We start from the raw sequence: 17148 nt of genomic DNA, 5'->3' as shown, positions 1-17148 counted from the left end.
TACACGGGTTTTGTTTTGTTTTGTTTCGTGGCACAATTGAGTGTGAGCTATAAAACAGCATCCTGAAACCTCAAATAGCTTAGTATTTTCTAAAAACCAGAGTATTCTCTATATCTGAATATAAAAATCAAAAATTAACATATATTGCTTTTCATCTCAATCTAACTATATGTGGTAGCACATGCCTGTAATTTCTACATTTGGGAAATCAGGGCAGGAGAATTACCAAAAGTCCAAGACTTGCTAAGGCATCTAGCAAGACCAGTTTTAAGCATCATCAAGAAGCTCATCCCTGTGTGAGTGACACTCAGAAAAGCTGACTAGCAGGAGCTCTTACACAGCTCCCAGGGAGCACCAGCAGTGCCCCACCCTGATAGCCTTGGGGCAAAGTCTGTGAATCTTGCAGCTTTGGGGATTTTCTGCATCCTTTAGGTTTCATTTACTTCCTGAGTCCCGTGGCCTCCATTTTCCCTCTGGTGGCAGTGTTTAAGTCCAGAGCACTGTTGGAGTTCACCTCATCCATTTAATCAAGTCGTAGATGCTTTTGCGACTTTGCATTTTCCCCTTTGTAACTAGAAGTGTTTATTTGCAAGTTACTTTGCAGCTATGTAAATACTACCATTCCTCATCAAATTTATTATTTAAATAAGAAACTCACGGCTTCCTGTTTTAATGAGTTATAGCCCCTTATTTTATTCTTATTTTAACCTTCAGACTGTTGCATGTTTGGCTGGTAGAAAACACTTCACCACAGCTTCTGTGTCTTCTGCTTATCTCCAGCTTTCTTCATTTTAGCAGAATATAGATACTCTACGTTCATCTTGTGATTTTCTTGTCCCAGCCATTTGTTCAGGCATTTCTCTGAGTCATGATCCTTGTAGAAACCAAGGTCTGGACAGTAGGTAGGATACCCATTACTGTTTGGGTTTTGCTATACGCAGGCCCTCTCTTAACAGGGACCTGTTTGCTGAAATCTATAAATTTTAATCATTCTCCCCAGCCCGATTAAGTTGTAAGATCTAACTAAACAAACTGGATACCCTATCAGGGGACCCACTACTGGAGAAAATGAATGGTCTCCCTCTTAGCAGCTATTAGCTGCCTGTAGCTCTTCATCTAGGAGCTGAGGCCTTGTAGAATTTCCCCCATCCACACTGTAATGTCGGCTGGTGCTGTCATTGTACAGGACTTGTTTATATGATCATATCATTAAGATTTGTAGATGCATATTCCTGCTATCTATAGAGGATTCTATCATAGCAGACATCCTGGTCCTTTCACCTTTAGCATCTTTCTGCCTTTCCATCATGTTTCCTGAGACTTTGATAGAAAGATTGTGTTGTAGATGTATTAACTAGAGATAGGCACCCCATGATCAGGTGTTCATTTCTAGCTTGATTCTGCTAAACCCCGTGTCTGAAGTGTATAGAGTCTTCAGCAATAAGGTCTTACTTACCTTCATGTTCTGGAACACAACCGAAGACGATATCTTATATTGTTTTGGGAGCTTCTTGACTCCTGACCAACAGCTTGAAGGGAGGTTTCCATAAGGCAAATATTCTTTAACAGAGGGGAAACTGTAGCTTTAAGATGCTTTTGAACACTGACAATCATTACTGACAGGCTTAGCATTTGGTCTAAGACCTAAGTCTAGGTCTCTACACGTTTAGCGCTAGGCATTCTCTCTTCCAGCAGGCAAAGGGTATGGCCCTCTCTTTCCATCGTGTCCTCTAGAAGTAGTGACTAACGAAAGGGATGTTTTATGTCCTGTACAGTTTATTTATCCGTAAAAGCCACTTTCCTACAGGGAACTTTCTGTCACAGGACACTCTTTCCTCAAGATCCATACGGCGATTCTGTTCCTTACAGTCCCAGGGACATATATTCTCTCCTGCTGTATTGGGGAAAAAAAAAAAGCAGTCACGCAATCTTTTGGGATACTGTTGGAATTAGTCATTTCTTCATTTAGCCACTCAACAGTATTTGTTGCTTGCCTACTGTGTATTGGGGGGGGGGCATTCCAAAGCTATAGATTCAAGGAGGGTGAATGCAGTACCGCTCACAAGTTTACAGCCTCACTCAGGAAACTGAAGCACAGCCAGCAGTTACAACTAAACACAAGAATTAAAAAGTGCTAGAGAGATAGCCCAGTGGTTCAGAGCACTGGCTGCTCTTCCAGAGGACCTAGGTTTGATTCCCTGCACCCACATGGCAGTTCACAACCGTCTATAACTCTATTCTCATGATATCTGATGTCCTCTTCTTCCCTTCATGGCTACCAGGCATGTGCACGGTGCATAGTGCACAGACATGCGTGCAGGCAAAATACCCATATACATAAAATATAAAAAAATTTAAAGACTTTAAAAATCTATGTAGGTGGTAACCATTGTAGGTTCCTGGAGGAGCTGATTTGCTTGGCTTTTTGTATTATAAATGTATAAATTAGCAAATGTTGAATGGAAACACTGGGAAAACAAACTCATCTGCCTTTTTAGGGAAACCAGGATATTTCTCAGAGGGTGGGGCTGAAACATGACTTTGTTAATCAGAGGCATACTGGGAAAAAAAGGAACATATACGGTCACAAAATGTAGGAAGGTTGTAGCATGTTAGAGAAGTTTAATTTTATTACTATAACTGGGCATGTAGAAAGAGGCTAGTGATGAGGTCAGACCGGTAGCCAGAGACCCTGGTCTCCTAGGCCAAGTAGTTTCTATTTCGTTCCATAGCGAAATATCACCGAGGAATTCATGATGTTTCTTCAGTTACAGAATAGAAGGTAGTAAATCAGGAAAGTAAAATGACTAAGTAAAAGATAACATTAGTATAAATCCTTATACTTTATAAAAGGGCTTTGATTCTGATCTGTGAAGTAGTTCTATGAAGCCTAGCTGTCACCTTTAAGTTACAAATGAGGACACTGACTATGGTGAATGTCGTTTCTTCCATCCTCTTGTTCATTTGTCAGGTGTAGAGACGCTGCTCTAGATGCTGGGGTATTTTATACAGTACCCCAAACAAACGTCCCCTCCTCATAGAGCTTACCTGCTTGTGAAATGGCCTGCCCATCTAAAAGGAAATGGACCTCGAGCCCAACACAGATGCTCTGATTCAGAACGCATCTTCCTGCTTTACCCAGTCTTTAAAGACAAGTGTATGGCTGTGCATCTAAAACATCATTTCATCTGTTTTGCTTAGAGAATGTTTCGAGCTCTGTAGTTAGCTCTTCCTTTCTCCCAGCTGCCCATCCGCTCAATTCTGATGGTCAGAGGAAAAGCATAGCAGTTTCAGAAGTCTCAGCATTGGGGAAACCTAGCTCTTGATATTTCTTCCTTTAAACTGGCTTCTCCTAGAGTCTGTTTGAGTTATCTGAATGTGTGACTAAGAAGTAACTAACTATAAACTTTGATTTCAGGGTTTGTGGGGTATATGCATGTGTGCCTGTGTGTAGATATCTGGGCACATTTGTGCACTGTGTCTGTGAAGCCACAGGGTGGAACTAGGTGTCTTCCCACTCCTGGGTCCCCTGTACTCCTGCCCAATATACCCCTCTCCATTTTCATGTCTTCTTCCGTCTTATATCCCACAGACGCTCATTAGTGCTTCCTACATGCACATGGTGTGGGGACATCCTCCAGAGTTTGAGCAAGTTAGCCACAGCCCACAATTTCTTCACCTTAGTATTTGAGACAGGCAGGGTCTCTCCCTGAACTTGGAACTGGTGGATTGGCTAGACTGGCTGGCGAGAGAGCTCCAGATCTGTCTGTCTCCGTCCTCTCCCACCCATGTAGCAACACCAACACCTCCAGACTTTACATGGGTGTTGGGAATCCACATCCAGACCTCATGCTCACATAGCAAGCACTTGACCCGCTGACCCACCCAAGCCCCCGAAATTTGGATTTTTTTGCAATAGAAAAAAGATATAATGTTAATAGCCAAGTTTAATTAAGATATCAGGGAAATGTTTCTAGCAGTTTAGGGATTGTTTTAATAGATAACTGTTTGTTCAACTTGCAGCAGTACCTTGAGGATAACACTGTGGATGCTATGGCCTTTCGGAAGAGGGCGAAGGAGTTACTGCAACTAGCAGCCAGAACGTTGAAGGAATTGGGAGTGCCCTTCTGGCTGAGCAGTGGAACCTGTCTAGGTAAAGATGCTTTGACGTGTATCTCTATCTCATCCTTGGCTTTAGGAGTGAATGTTTGAAGTGATCAAGCATCAGTAATATTGGAAGTATAATATTTATAAGCAGAATAGATATTATTAATGTATGAAGCAAAGATGTGTTGATTCCTTTAAAGAAAGTAATTGATGAAATACAAAATAAAATTTAAGACTTATTTATTTATGTTCTTGTATATATGAGTGCTCTATTTGCATGTACTCATTTGCATGTCAGAAGAAGGCATCAGATCCCATTATAGATGCTTGTGAGCTGCACTCAGTGCTCTTAACCTCTGAGCCATCTCTCCAGCCCTATAAAATAGAATCGTAAGGCCACTTGTTAAAAGTTATAATAATGTGTACAAATTTACATCAGACATGTAGATTGTATTTGGCTTTTAGGTAATCTTTCAATTAGCATTTTGCGATTACTGTCTCAGAGATTATGACTGCTTTAAATTAAATATTGCAGGAAACATTTCCAGTGAGAGGAAGATTGACAGGCTTGCTTAAGATCGTCCATAAGTTTTCCACGTCATTGAGAGCAGCTCTAGTTAGGCATCACTGTTTACCTGAGAGGGGAAAAGACACTTTTTGTAGTTTGAAGCAGCCAGCTCCTAGAATCTGAACAAGGTTTCTGGATTCATTACATCAGATTCTTGGACTTTAGAATTACTTAGATCCTTAAGATTGTTATTTTTTTTCTGTTCCTTCTCAATTATTATTATAGTTGATTATAATTGTATCTGGGTTTTTTTTTTCTGGTTGTGACTGTATTTGTACAAAAGTTAATTCCAGTTAGTAAAACTTTTAAAAAGTTACTGTAGAATTTATTTTCCAGTTGAGGATACTTTAGACTGAGAGGAAACACTTTCAATAAGTATGCATGTGCAACAGGTGCAGCCTGGGACTCGTGGCTGTCCTGTATGCTGGGCTGTGTGAAGATTAGGTGCTTAGACTTGGTGAGGCACAGGAGGAAGAAGAGGTAGGAGGGAGGCTCACAAGTTTAAGGTCATAGCAGCCTAGCAGATTCAAATCCTGACTGGGAACTGTGACACCCTGTCTCAACAACCAAACAGTAAAAGCATGAAAAAATACATGGTAATCTCTTGTGAATGCTTATTGGCTTTTAAACTGTTTTTTAGGAGCATGTTTGTTTCTATAGTCAGTAACCAAAACTGTGTAGTCATTTGTCGTGAGTTGAGTTTTTAACCTTGTGCTTTATTTCATTTACAAAATAAGAGAGTTAGCCGGGCGGTGGTGGCGCACGCCTTTAATCCCAGCACTCGGGAGGCAGAGGCAGGTGGATCTCTGTGAGTTCGAGACCAGCCTGGTCTACAGAGCTAGTTCCAGGACAGGCTCCAAAGCCACAGAGAAACCCTGTCTCAAAAAACCAAAAAAAAAAAAAAAAAGACTAAATAATCAAATACAAAATAAGAGAGTTATATTTGATACTGTATATTAACTGATGTTTAAAGACCCCTTTATTTTTAGGTTTTGATAGGGTTTTTATCTTTTTTTTTAATTTTTGTTTTTTGTATTTTAAGCAAGGTCTTACTATTTAGCCCTGGCTGGTCTAGAATTCTTTATGTAGATCAGGCTGGCCTTAGGCTTACAGAGATCTCCCTGTCTCTGTCTCCTAAGTGTTGAGTTGAGAGCTGCAACACCCAGCAAACCCTTCATTTTTATAATAGCGGTGCCTATTGGGATGACTATAAACACTTACATATTTTCAAACCCATCGGAATTGAAAGATTAGAAGCTAGTTGGGAAGACTTGGGAGTTAGTAATGTTCAGGAGTAAGCTTTCTTAGAACACTTTTGGGGCACCTAAACGGGATGTCGATACACAGGAAGCACAGTGTTGGGTGTGCACTGAATATCACACCTTAACCAGATCGTTTATGTGCCCCGTCAGTTAGGAGCTGTGGGAGCTCTTAAGTGTTATAGATTATGGACTCAGGAAAGTGTATTAACAGAATTAAATGTTCTTAGCACATATTTAAGCAATCTCAATCATTAAACGTTAATGATTAAACACTGAACAGCAATTGTTTAAGTGGATGGCTTAATTAACATATTATTAAAGCTAATGATCTATTCGGAAATTATTTTGTATCCTGAAAACGTGGTTTTTTTTTATGCGGGATCTCACTGTGTAGCTCTGGCTCTTCTGAAATTCACTGTGTACTAAAGGTGTCCGCCACCATGTCTGACTTCATCAAAACTGTTGAGGAAGCTGAGCACTCAGACAGGGGTGGGGGTGGGAGGTTGTGGAGGAGGGAATTGACTCTTCAAGGTAACTACTATAACCAAGTTCTTTAGTATAGCCGTTACTGTAAAGTTAGCTCATGGTGATAGCCAAGTTTCCAAATATAATCTAAACATGTTTGTCCCCCCCTTTAGGATGGTACCGGCAATGCAGTATAATCCCTTATAGCAAAGATGTCGACCTAGGGATTTTCATACAAGATTACAAACCTGATATTATTTTGGCATTTCAGAACGCGGGACTTCCACTCAAACACAAGTTCGGGAAGGTTGGTGACAACCCACTTAGTTTCATTAATAACGTGTCTCAGTTGTAAAGTTTACCTTAGCTTATATGTAATTCAAGGTGTGTGGCAAACAGTTTTATGACCCAGCAGCACTTCCCAGGATGGGCTGGGGAAGCTTGTCATCCCTTAACATTTCTGTACTACTAAGTGAAAGTTCAGAAACATGGCATTTTTTTTTAATTAATAATGATGAAAAGAGAATCGGGGTTTTTTGTTTGTTTGGTTTGGTTTGGTTTTTTTATCCCCCCCTTGAGGCAGGGTCAGGCTGACCTTGAGCTCACAGAGTTCTTCCCCTACTTCCCCGCCACCGCCGCCTGGCAGACTTGGGTTCTTAGTAAGTGACTGTATTACCATTCTGTTATGTCATAGTATGGTATAAAATTAATATAAAGATAGAATCCCACCCACTCTATTTGAAGTTACATTTTTTTCTGAGTCATCTAGTTAAATGCTCACTTCGGATTAGATGTCATACTAATCATGAGCACAGGTGTCCCATTGATCGCTAAGGACAGAGATACAGAGCCACGTGTAACAAGTGCTGGAGTTTCTTGTTTGGCTCCTGTGTGCCGAGGTGAACAACTTCTCAGAGGCTGACGTGGGCGAGGGCACCGTGGCTGAGATGAGCCTGACAGTTCGAGTGCCCTTCTGAAAGCGCACGATCCTTTGTGATAACCCTGCTCTTCGTTTGTCCCCAGGGAGGCAGCAACCTACAGAGCAAGCTAAAATCTTTTCCATTCCCGGAAAATTATTTTTTTCCCATCAGAAGTAGTCTTTCTAATTTATTAAAAAGAGTTTTCTGAGGCCGACGCAGTGGGACAGCCAGACGGGTGCTTTAGCCTTCGTCCCCTTGAGGGTCACAAAAGTGACTGTGTGGTGCTGTTGAAGACACGTGCGCCAGTCCGATGTCAACTTTACTTTTACGCTAAGTTTCCTTTCCTTTCCTCATTTAGTTAGAAGGGGGCTCTGGAATATGGTGCTTCAGTATCCCCCTCAGAGGGACAGTGTTAGCTACCATGAGGCGTTTACTCATGCATTGTCATCATGAATGTTTAAGAAACATGATTTTATATGCACTTAAGAAAAGCTACTGTAGTATCCCACTTTCACGGGGATTTAGGTTTAAAAAGCATGCATCCTAAAATTAATACTCACTATATAAAACATTTTTCCTTATTAAGTATGAAAATGAATTTCTGCTGTTTCAGGCTGTGATATGACAATATGTTCTCGTTGTTTCAGGCTGTGAAGGTTTTCTTTTTCCCTGCAGGTGGAAGACAGCTTGGAGCTCTCCTTCCAGGGACAGGATGACGTAAAGCTTGACATTTTTTTCTTCTATGAAGAGACTGACCATATGTGGAATGGAGGCACTCAGGCCAAAACAGGAAAAAAGTTTAAGTATGAATCAGATAAGTACTTACTAAACGGGGCGATGGGAGCAGTTTCAGAAAGGAGAAAGTCCCCCAAGGCTCCATCAGCAGCTGACATGCTCTCAGCTTACCCGGAATCCAGCTATCCTGGGAGGTTCTGAGGAGCGCTCGCTCTGAGCTGGTCTGAGAAAAGGGAGTCTCACCAAGGCTGTCAATCAAAGGCATCATGATCAAGGCCCTGAGTTACCATGGCAAACTGACAATGCTGTTTCTCTTGGGTTCATCCCATCCTCCTACGGTCCCTGAGTCTTCATCTGAAGAGTGGAAAGTAAATTTGTTCTGGAGGTTTGGAAGTAATCCAAACCTTCTGGAAGTTATTAACTATCCCGTAGTTGACTCTGATCCTAGAACATACTCTTGAAACTTTTGTTAATTACAAAAACAACTTAGCTTTATGACAACACACTCTAGTGAGTAAAATCTGAATACAGGATACATAGAAATAACAATTCAAACAGAGAGAAATGGGCCAGTGAGGTGACTTAGCAGGTAAGACACTTGCTGCCAAGCCTAACAACCTGAGCTGGCTCATTGGGGACCTCCACGGTGGAAGGAGAGACTGACGCCCAGGAATGGCCCTCTGAGCTCCACACATGCAGCCTGCTGTACCCTACCCACCTACACGTGTGCGTACAGAAATAAATTAGAAGTAGTATAAGATCTTAAATATGCCTAGAAATAAGTACATCAGTGAGTCTATGTGTGTCTTAGTTTGGGTTGTGTTGCTATGGTGAAGAACCATGACAAAAATGCAAGCTGGGGAGGAAAGGGTTTATTGGCTTCCACCTCCACATTGTAGTCCATCATTGAAGGACTGGAACTTAAGAAGGACAGGAACCTGGAGGCAGGAGCTGATGCAGAGGCTGTAGAGGGTTTATAGAGGGTGCTCCTTACTGGCTTCCTTACTCAGCCCGCTTTTTCCTTGGTTCTCTCATACATTACATTCCTACTGCAGTTTTCTCCTCCTTCCCCTACTCCCATCCCCCCTCTCTCCCCCACCCCCTCTCTTTCCCCCATGTCTCTTTTCCTCCAAGACCACCCACATTCCATCTCCCGTCAGAACAGAGTAGGCCTCCCAGGGGCATCAACCAAACAGGACATAACAAACCACAGTAAGACCAGGCACATACCATCACATCAAAGCCGAACAAGGCTGACCTAGTAGGAGAAAAAGGGTCCCACAATTAGGCAAAAAAGTCAGAGATAACCCCACTCCCCCTTTTAAAAGGAATCCCACAAGAATACCAAGCTACTCGGCCATGACATATATGCAGAAGGCCTAGGTCAGGCCCCTACAGGCTCCCTGATCTCTGCAAGCCCCCGGGAGTCCTGGTCAGTTGACTCTGTGCACTGGTCTCTTTGATGAAGGTTCTACTAGGCTTCAGTTCCAGACCACTCTGTAGGCAGGACAAACTGTAGGTTGAAGGCTTTGTGACTGGATTGGTGTCCCAATCCTTCTATTTGAGGCCTTTCCTGGTTACAGAAGATGATTGGACTGGCTCAGGCTCTGTGTTCCCCATTACCAGGGGTCTCTCTTTGGTAGAGTTACTCTTGTAGATTCCGTGGAGTTTCCATTCTACTGTCTCTACCTCGCCCCCAACATGACCCCAATTGCACTCATTTCTCTTAAATATTCCCCCCACCCGCCCAACACACACACCTAATTCCTCCTCTTGCCAACCCCACCAACTCCAGTCCTCTTGTAAAATCTATTCTATTTCCCCTTCCCAGGGAGATTCTTCTGTCCTCTGTCTCACCCCCCCTCCCTTTAGGCCCTTCTTTTTACTTAGCCTGTCTGGGTCTGTGGACCATAGCGTGATTGTCTTTTACTTTACAGCTAACATAATATCTTCTTATAAACGAGTGTACACCATGTTTGTCTTTTTAGGTCTGGGTTACTTCATTCAGGATAATTTTTTTTTCTAGTTCCATCCATTTGCCTACAAATTTCTGGATGTTATTGTTTTTAACAGCCGAATAGCTCTCCATTGTGTAAATGTACCTCACTCTCTTTATCTATTCTTTGACTGAGGGACATCTAAGTTATTTCCAGTTTCTGGCTATTATGAATAAAGTTATTATGAACAGAGTTGAGCAAGTGTCCTTGTGATAGGATGGAGTATCCCTTGGGATATGCCCAGGAGTGGTATAGCTAGATCTTGAAATAGATTGATTCCCAATTTCCTGAGAAACCACCATAATGATTTCCAAAGTGGCTGTACATGTTTGCCCTCCCACCAGCAATGGAGGAGTGTTCCTTGCTCCACATCCTCTCCAGCATAAGCTCTTACTTATGTTTTTGATCTTAGCCGGTCTGACAGGTGTTAGATGGACTCTCAGAGTAGTTTTGATTTGTGTGTCCCTGATGACTAAGGTTGTTTAACTTTTCTTTAGCTGTTTCTGTCATTTGAAATTCCTCTGTTAAGAATTCTCTGTTTAGATCTCTACCCTACTTTTTATTTGGATTATTTGATTTGTTTCTTGAGTTCTTTATATATTTTGGATACTTCTCCTCTGTCAGATGTGGAGTTGGTGAAAATCTTTTCCCATTCTGTGGGCTTCAATTTTGTCCTATTGATGGTGTCCTTTGCCTTACAGAAGCTTCTCAATATCAAGAGGCCCCATTTATTAATTGTTGATCTTGGTACCTACACTATTGACGTTCTGTTCAGGAAGTTGTCCCCCGTGCCAATGCATTCAAGGCTATTCCCCACTCTTTCTCCTATCAGGTTCAGTGTATCCACACAAAAATTCACAAAGAGAATTATAGACCAATGTCCCTCATGAGCACTGATGCAGAAATACTCAATAGAAAACTCACAGACAGAATCCAAGAACATATCAAAAAGAACATCTACCATAATCGAGTAGGTTTCATCCCAAAGATGCAAGAAAGGTTCAACAAATGAAAATCTGTCAATGTAATCAATCATATAAGCAATATGAAAGGAAGAAAAAAACAACACATGATCATCTCATTAGATGCTGAAAACCCTCTGACAAATCCAACACCACTTCATGTTAAGGTACTGGAAAAATCAGGGATACAAGGGACATACCTAAGCATAATAAAGGCAGTTTACAGTCAGTCGACTTTCTTTCAGAACACAGGACCTCCTGCCCAGGGATGGCTCCACCCACAATGGGCCTGGCCCTCCCCCATAATCACTAATTAAGAAAATGCCCTACAGCCGGGCGGTGGTGGCAGGGGCAGGTGGATCGCTGTCAGTTTGAGGCCAGCCTGGTCTACAAGAACTAGTTCCAGGACAGGGCCAAAGCTACAGAGAACCCCTATCTCAAAAAACAAAGAGAAAAAGAGAGAGAATGAGAGAGTGCTCTATAGGTTTACCTATAACCTGATCTTGTGGAGGAACTTTCTTAATTGAGGTTCCCTGCTCAGATGACTTAGGCTTGTGTCAAGTTGACATAAGACTATCCAGCACAGTAAGTAACAGTTGCTGTTGAAAATGTTTACAGCTTATTTATTTAAAATATGATAGAAATTCCAGAATTAATGTATAATGAGTTTTTTCTTTGTAAGATAGCATGCCATAGAAATTAAGATCATACAGACCCAGAAACACAAATATCATATGTACTCACTCATAAGTGGCCTTTAGACATAAAGAAAACTAGCCTACAAATCACAATCTCAGATAACCTAGACAACAATAAGGACCCTAAGAGAGATGGATCTCATCTACATGGGAAGTAGAAAAAGACAAGATCTCCTGAGTAAATGGGAGCATGGGGATCATGGGAGAAGGTAGAAGGGGAGAGGAAAGGAAGGGAGGGGAGCAGAGAAAAAATATATAGCTCAATAAAAACAATTTTAAAAAAAGATCAAAATAAGGCAAAATGAAAACAATATGCCTTTAGAATATTATTTATAAAAAGCACATGAATTTAGAAAACAAAGTAGATGGGCACTTAATGGACAAAGGAAACAGGAAGAAGTCTAAGGAAGGTGTGTGAGTCTAAGTATGTTTTCCTGATTCAGTTCTAAAATTCTTAGCAATCCCCAGTTTGTTTCAGTTAAATGGTGGTATCACACACACACACAAAAAAAAAAAAAAAAAAAGAAAGAAAAAAAAAAAGAAAAAAAATTAAGATCCTAGAGCCAGCTTTTACATCGCACTTGTACATGTTACAAGTGCTGTCTTCAGCAATTTTTAGTTAAGTTCTCTACAGTTTCTCCATTTCAGAGTGGAAACACTGTTAGACATTGTCGTGCAGCCTTCTTCTAAGGATTAAAGATAGTATTGTATGAAAAGGATTTTAAGGGTGTCAAGATGTCCAGAACGCTATTAAGCTGGTGTTAGTACCAGCACAGTAATAGAAAAAGTGATCCTTTTCATAGTCTTGTGAGAAATTCAGATTAGGTGCTGTCCTTAGCTCGGTATGAAGTCGCTACATCTGTTTTTCGGGAAGTCATGTCAAAGTGCCAGTCTTTTGTCTTAGGTCTCCTGTCAAGGGTGAATGTCTCTTCTCATTGGTGTGATCTAAGAACACAGCCCTCAGAAGAAGTGTTCATCTTAGCGGCGCGTTCTGGGTAGAGACCACTTGCGTTCACTCCCGCTGCTCTTTATAGTACATTGTTGGGAGGTGTGAAGTTCTCTGACTAGCGGAGAAGTGAGCAGTGAGGGAACTGTCTGGACAGATGGTGTGCGTCCCAGATTTTCTGTCGTGTTACTGTGACCTTAAAAGGCAGAGAAAAGAACAGGGGAAGGCTGTGCGGAGCCATTTCTTTGGAAGACTCCCCAGCCATATGTCACTGTCAGCACTACTTACTTTCAGGAAATACAGGCTGTGTCACACTGCCATTTCTAAAGGGGAGGACCTGAAACTTAAAACTAGTGTGAGAGTTTTCAAATTTTATAATACTGGCTTTTTTTGCTGTTGTTGTTTTTGTGGTTTTTTTTTTAAACCTATAAGTTATTCATATCTAATTTATCTTTTATCATAACCAAGGAAAGCTATAATTATAACTTCCTAGTCTTTGATTCCATCAAAGACCCTAGAAGGATATAATATCCTAAGTAAACAGGAAGTACATTATAAGCAACTTCCAAAGTTCTAGAATTGACAGAGACATCTTGCTGTCTGGACAGTCACCCCAAGTTCTTTTGTAACACTGGGGCATCCATCTTCAGCCTACGGGCCCATAGTGTCTGGCAGACTTTCCCATGAAGCAGGAGATTTGAAGATCTGTTCTACCTTGTACTGGCAAAGTTTATCAGTTGCTTTCTTCTGTGTCCTGCAGAATGTCTGGCATTTTCCTCTGTGAAGCAGGAACCCTAAAGGACCATACCATCTTTTGGAAAGTTAAAATAGCAGTCACTTTTCTGTGGGTCCTGCATGTCGAGTTCACACAACATACCATTAAACAGTCCAGGAAAGAGCAGTTTCTTGCCCAAATGGCTAGCCTTGTCACATTGAAGGCAAATTCCATAACAAATTTCTTCAGTGTCCATCAACCTGTCTGAAGTAATTGGTGCTGCCAGAAGCAGATATATCTCACTGTCAAGAAAATTCTAAATTCTAAATTCGTAAAACATTTTAAATGTTTTAAATATTTAAATGGAGGCTGGAGAGATGGCTCAGCAGTTAAGAGCATTGCCTGCTCTTCCAAAGGTCCTGAGTTCAATTCCCAGCAACCACATGGTGGCTCACAACCATCTGTAATGAGGTCTGGTGCCCTCTTCTGGCCTGCAGGCATATACGCAGATAGAATATTGTGTGCATAATAAAATAAATTTTTTTTTTTAAAAAAAAGCTCTTTAGCCTCTTTTATCCCCTTCATTTTGGGAATTATCTCAGAGAGGTCTTAGGTATTTGCTTGACTCTGCTGTGAGCATTGAAGTAGAGATTTCTGGGCAGAAGAAGGTTTATTTCATCTTGACTTTTATGTTTGAGTTATTTTTAATATTTTCCTGTAAATATTTTGTAATATTTTACTTGTAGTGAAACAGATTACAATGCCATTTCCTATTTTAAAGCAGAATATGTGGAAGGAAAATGTACAATTCTCAGATTAAAGTTATTTGCCATGGGGGAAATATTTAAGTGTTTTAAATATTCTGTAGGTCTTTGAAGTGTTGAAGATCATTTATCTAACTGAAATATATCTCTATATGTCTAGAAAGCTTAACTAACATGACTACAAGTTTAACTATTATAAATGACTACCTGTTAATCTGCAATTTTGAATTATACATTACATTTTTTTTTTTAGATTTATTTATTATGTATACAACATTCTGCCTCAATGTACACCCACATGCCATGTGGTTGCTGGGAATGGAACTCAGGACCTCTGGAAGAGCAGCCAGTGCTCTTAACCTCTGAGCCAGAGGTCCTGGAAGAGATATTAAGGAACTACTAAATATTTAATGAATTCAGCCTTGTGGTGCTGACTAAGGTCATCCACCAGGACAATTCTTGCCAGCAAATATCACTTACTCAAATACTTTTTTAAAGATAACAAGACTCGGTCCAGCAGGGTCTTATAAATTACCCCCATTCCTGATGGTGTCGTTTGCTGTTAATCTCTTAGGGAAAAAAAGCCTGAACCAAGGGGGTTAGCAACAAATGTATGGGCGCCATTTTGTAGGTGGAGACCGCTCATTTGTTTCCCAGCTGCCCAGACCTGAATAATCACACAGAAACTGTATTAGTTACAACATTGTTTGGTCAATGACTGTGGCATATTTCTAGCTAGATCTTGCATCTTAAATTAACCCATTTCTATTATTTTGTATTTTACCACAAGGCTCATGGTTTGTTACCTCTTGCTTCTTGGGCAGCTCCATGGTGTTTCTAACTCCACCTACTCTATCTCTCCTACTCTATCTCTCCTCTCTCTCTCTCTCTCTCTCTCTCTCTCTCTCTCTCTCTCTCTCTCTTTGTATGTGTGTATGTATGTGTGTGTGTGTGTGTTTGGATTTCCCACCTGGCTATACTCTGCTAAGACATTGGCCAGAACTGCTTATTCAGTAGCCAATAAAACAACACATAAACAGAAGGACGTCACTATAGGATATAAAGAAGTAAATATAAATGTATAGCCTTGAAAAAATACTCGTAGAACTGGGGTCGGGAGAGATGCTTCGTGATTAAGAGCACTTGCTGCTCTTCTAGAGAAGGACATGAGTTCCATTCCCGGAACCTGATTGGGTAGCTCACAACTGCCTGCAACTTCACTTCAAGGGATCTGACCTCCTCTAGGTTCTGTGGGCACCTCCCACGTGCATATACATATACATAAAGATAATTTTTAATACTTGTATAACATAAGGATTCGCATGAAGATAAGTATAAATGATCAATGAGATCACCTGGGGAAAATAAAGAAAGCAAGTCAAAAGAAATTAATAAATAAATAAAAAATATAAAAGATCAGTTCCACGTGCTGATCTGTTTAAAACTTAATTTTATCTAGACCAGCTCAGCCAGGGCTATATAAAGAAACCCTATCTTGAAAAACCAAAATAAATAAATATAAAAATTAATTTTAAAATTTATAGAACTAACAACTTTAGCATGATTGATCAAGGTGGAGAGAAGAAATGGATTAAATAAAAATAATATTTATTTCCCAAGCCCAAGATGTATGTATGACCTTTCATACTTCTCACTGTGTTGTACTGCCAATAAAAAGAAAATGCTGTGGGTGACCTTAGATCAACCAGTATAGCCACTGCGGGAAGATATGAAAATGGTAAAAATGTAGAAAAAGATCAATAAGAATCAACTCAGGAAGATCCCGACAGCCTATACCCAGTGAAGAAGCTGAACTAATACCAGAAAGCCTTTCTCTTCCCTTCCAGAAGTTACTAAGACATACATGGTTTATAGAGAGTAAACTGTCCTTCATGCCTTCACACGTAAGTTACCAGGCTTACGTGTAGACCCAGGAAGAGAGCAACTGAGTCACTCACTGCGTGAGACTCAGAAAGCCTGGACATGGAAGGAAATGACACGGTGAACATGTTAAACATGCCAAAAGCATAGCTCCACAGCACACGGGCAGTAGTGTGATCCTTGACCTTAGCGGATTGAAGCGAACACTTCCCAGGGCGCAGGGCCTCACAGTCCATCTCTAGCACTGCCGCAAGGGGGACAGGAGGGAAAGTGGCGGCTGAATTGATGACACAAATTCTCATAGTTAGCCAAAGATCTTTTAAGGAAATTTGAATTAAAGGGGATATGGGATTGCCTTGATTTCATGAAGGGGAGATGGTGGAAACCTAGCGTGAGCATCACGTTCAATGGTGAGACTCGAGAAGCTTTTCCACTGCAATCAGAAAAGCAGCGTGTGTTGGGTGCTTCTATTAAACAGTATGCTAGCGTTTAGGCCCTGGAATAGCAGATAAATTGGGAGGTTAAGCCAATATAAGATGCTAATGGGAATAAACTGTGTTTAGAGAGAAATTCGGGGGTGGGGCTAGGGAGTTTGGCTGTGCTCTTGCTACTGCAGTGTAGAAAGGGCAGGTCAGCTGTAGATGGCTTCTGTCTCGCTTAGCCTCTTGAATTAGCACCAGTAAACACACTGCGCTAGAGTGCCGGGGACCCTTCCTTCTCATTTAGCAATTATGTTCAAAGATTAGGCAGTTGAGCTGATCAAATTGTTCTAACCACTCCAAAGTGGCTCTATTTGTTTTAAAATTTTTGGAAGAAAATAAAAACATCCTGCTCTAGCCCCCTCTTCAATCTAGCCACTGTTCTAACTACTGCTTTCCGCAACAGTGGAATGGAGTGAAGTGGTTCAAGTTAGGAGACAGATGGGAGAAGTTTTTGCAATAGTAACAACTCTTAAATTTGTATCCTGATTTAGAGTGCCTTAGTCTAAATTTAAATCTGTTCGAATTTTGAGTCTCCCCCTAAGGCTTTAAAGTACAGACTGCTCTGTGCCAGATTTCATCATAGCTTTTAAATCCAAGGTAACACTGAGAGATTTAGTATCGGTCTTATTTACTGGTAACCCAGGCA

At 40.9% G+C, this 17148-nt stretch overlaps 1 protein-coding gene across 7 annotated transcripts in view; it reads left to right on the top strand.

Annotated features, from left to right (window-relative positions):
* Fktn (fukutin) overlaps window positions 1-17148 on the top strand; it is a 59764-nt gene that overhangs the window by 21448 nt on the left and 21168 nt on the right. For all 7 annotated transcript variants that reach the window (XM_057790553.1, XM_057790552.1, XM_057790555.1 and 4 more), the window contains 3 exons: window positions 4024-4153; window positions 6576-6709; window positions 7998-8125. In XM_057790553.1, the coding sequence (XP_057646536.1) occupies window positions 4024-4153; window positions 6576-6709; window positions 7998-8125 (392 nt within the window). The remainder of the gene's footprint in view (window positions 1-4023; window positions 4154-6575; window positions 6710-7997; window positions 8126-17148) is intronic.

This window comes from Chionomys nivalis, chromosome 16 (genome assembly GCF_950005125.1).
Source record: "Chionomys nivalis chromosome 16, mChiNiv1.1, whole genome shotgun sequence".
In the NCBI taxonomy this organism is placed as follows: domain Eukaryota; kingdom Metazoa; phylum Chordata; class Mammalia; order Rodentia; family Cricetidae; genus Chionomys; species Chionomys nivalis.
The sequence above is the reverse complement of the archived record's forward strand: the minus strand, read 5'-3'. Positions and strand labels throughout refer to the sequence as shown.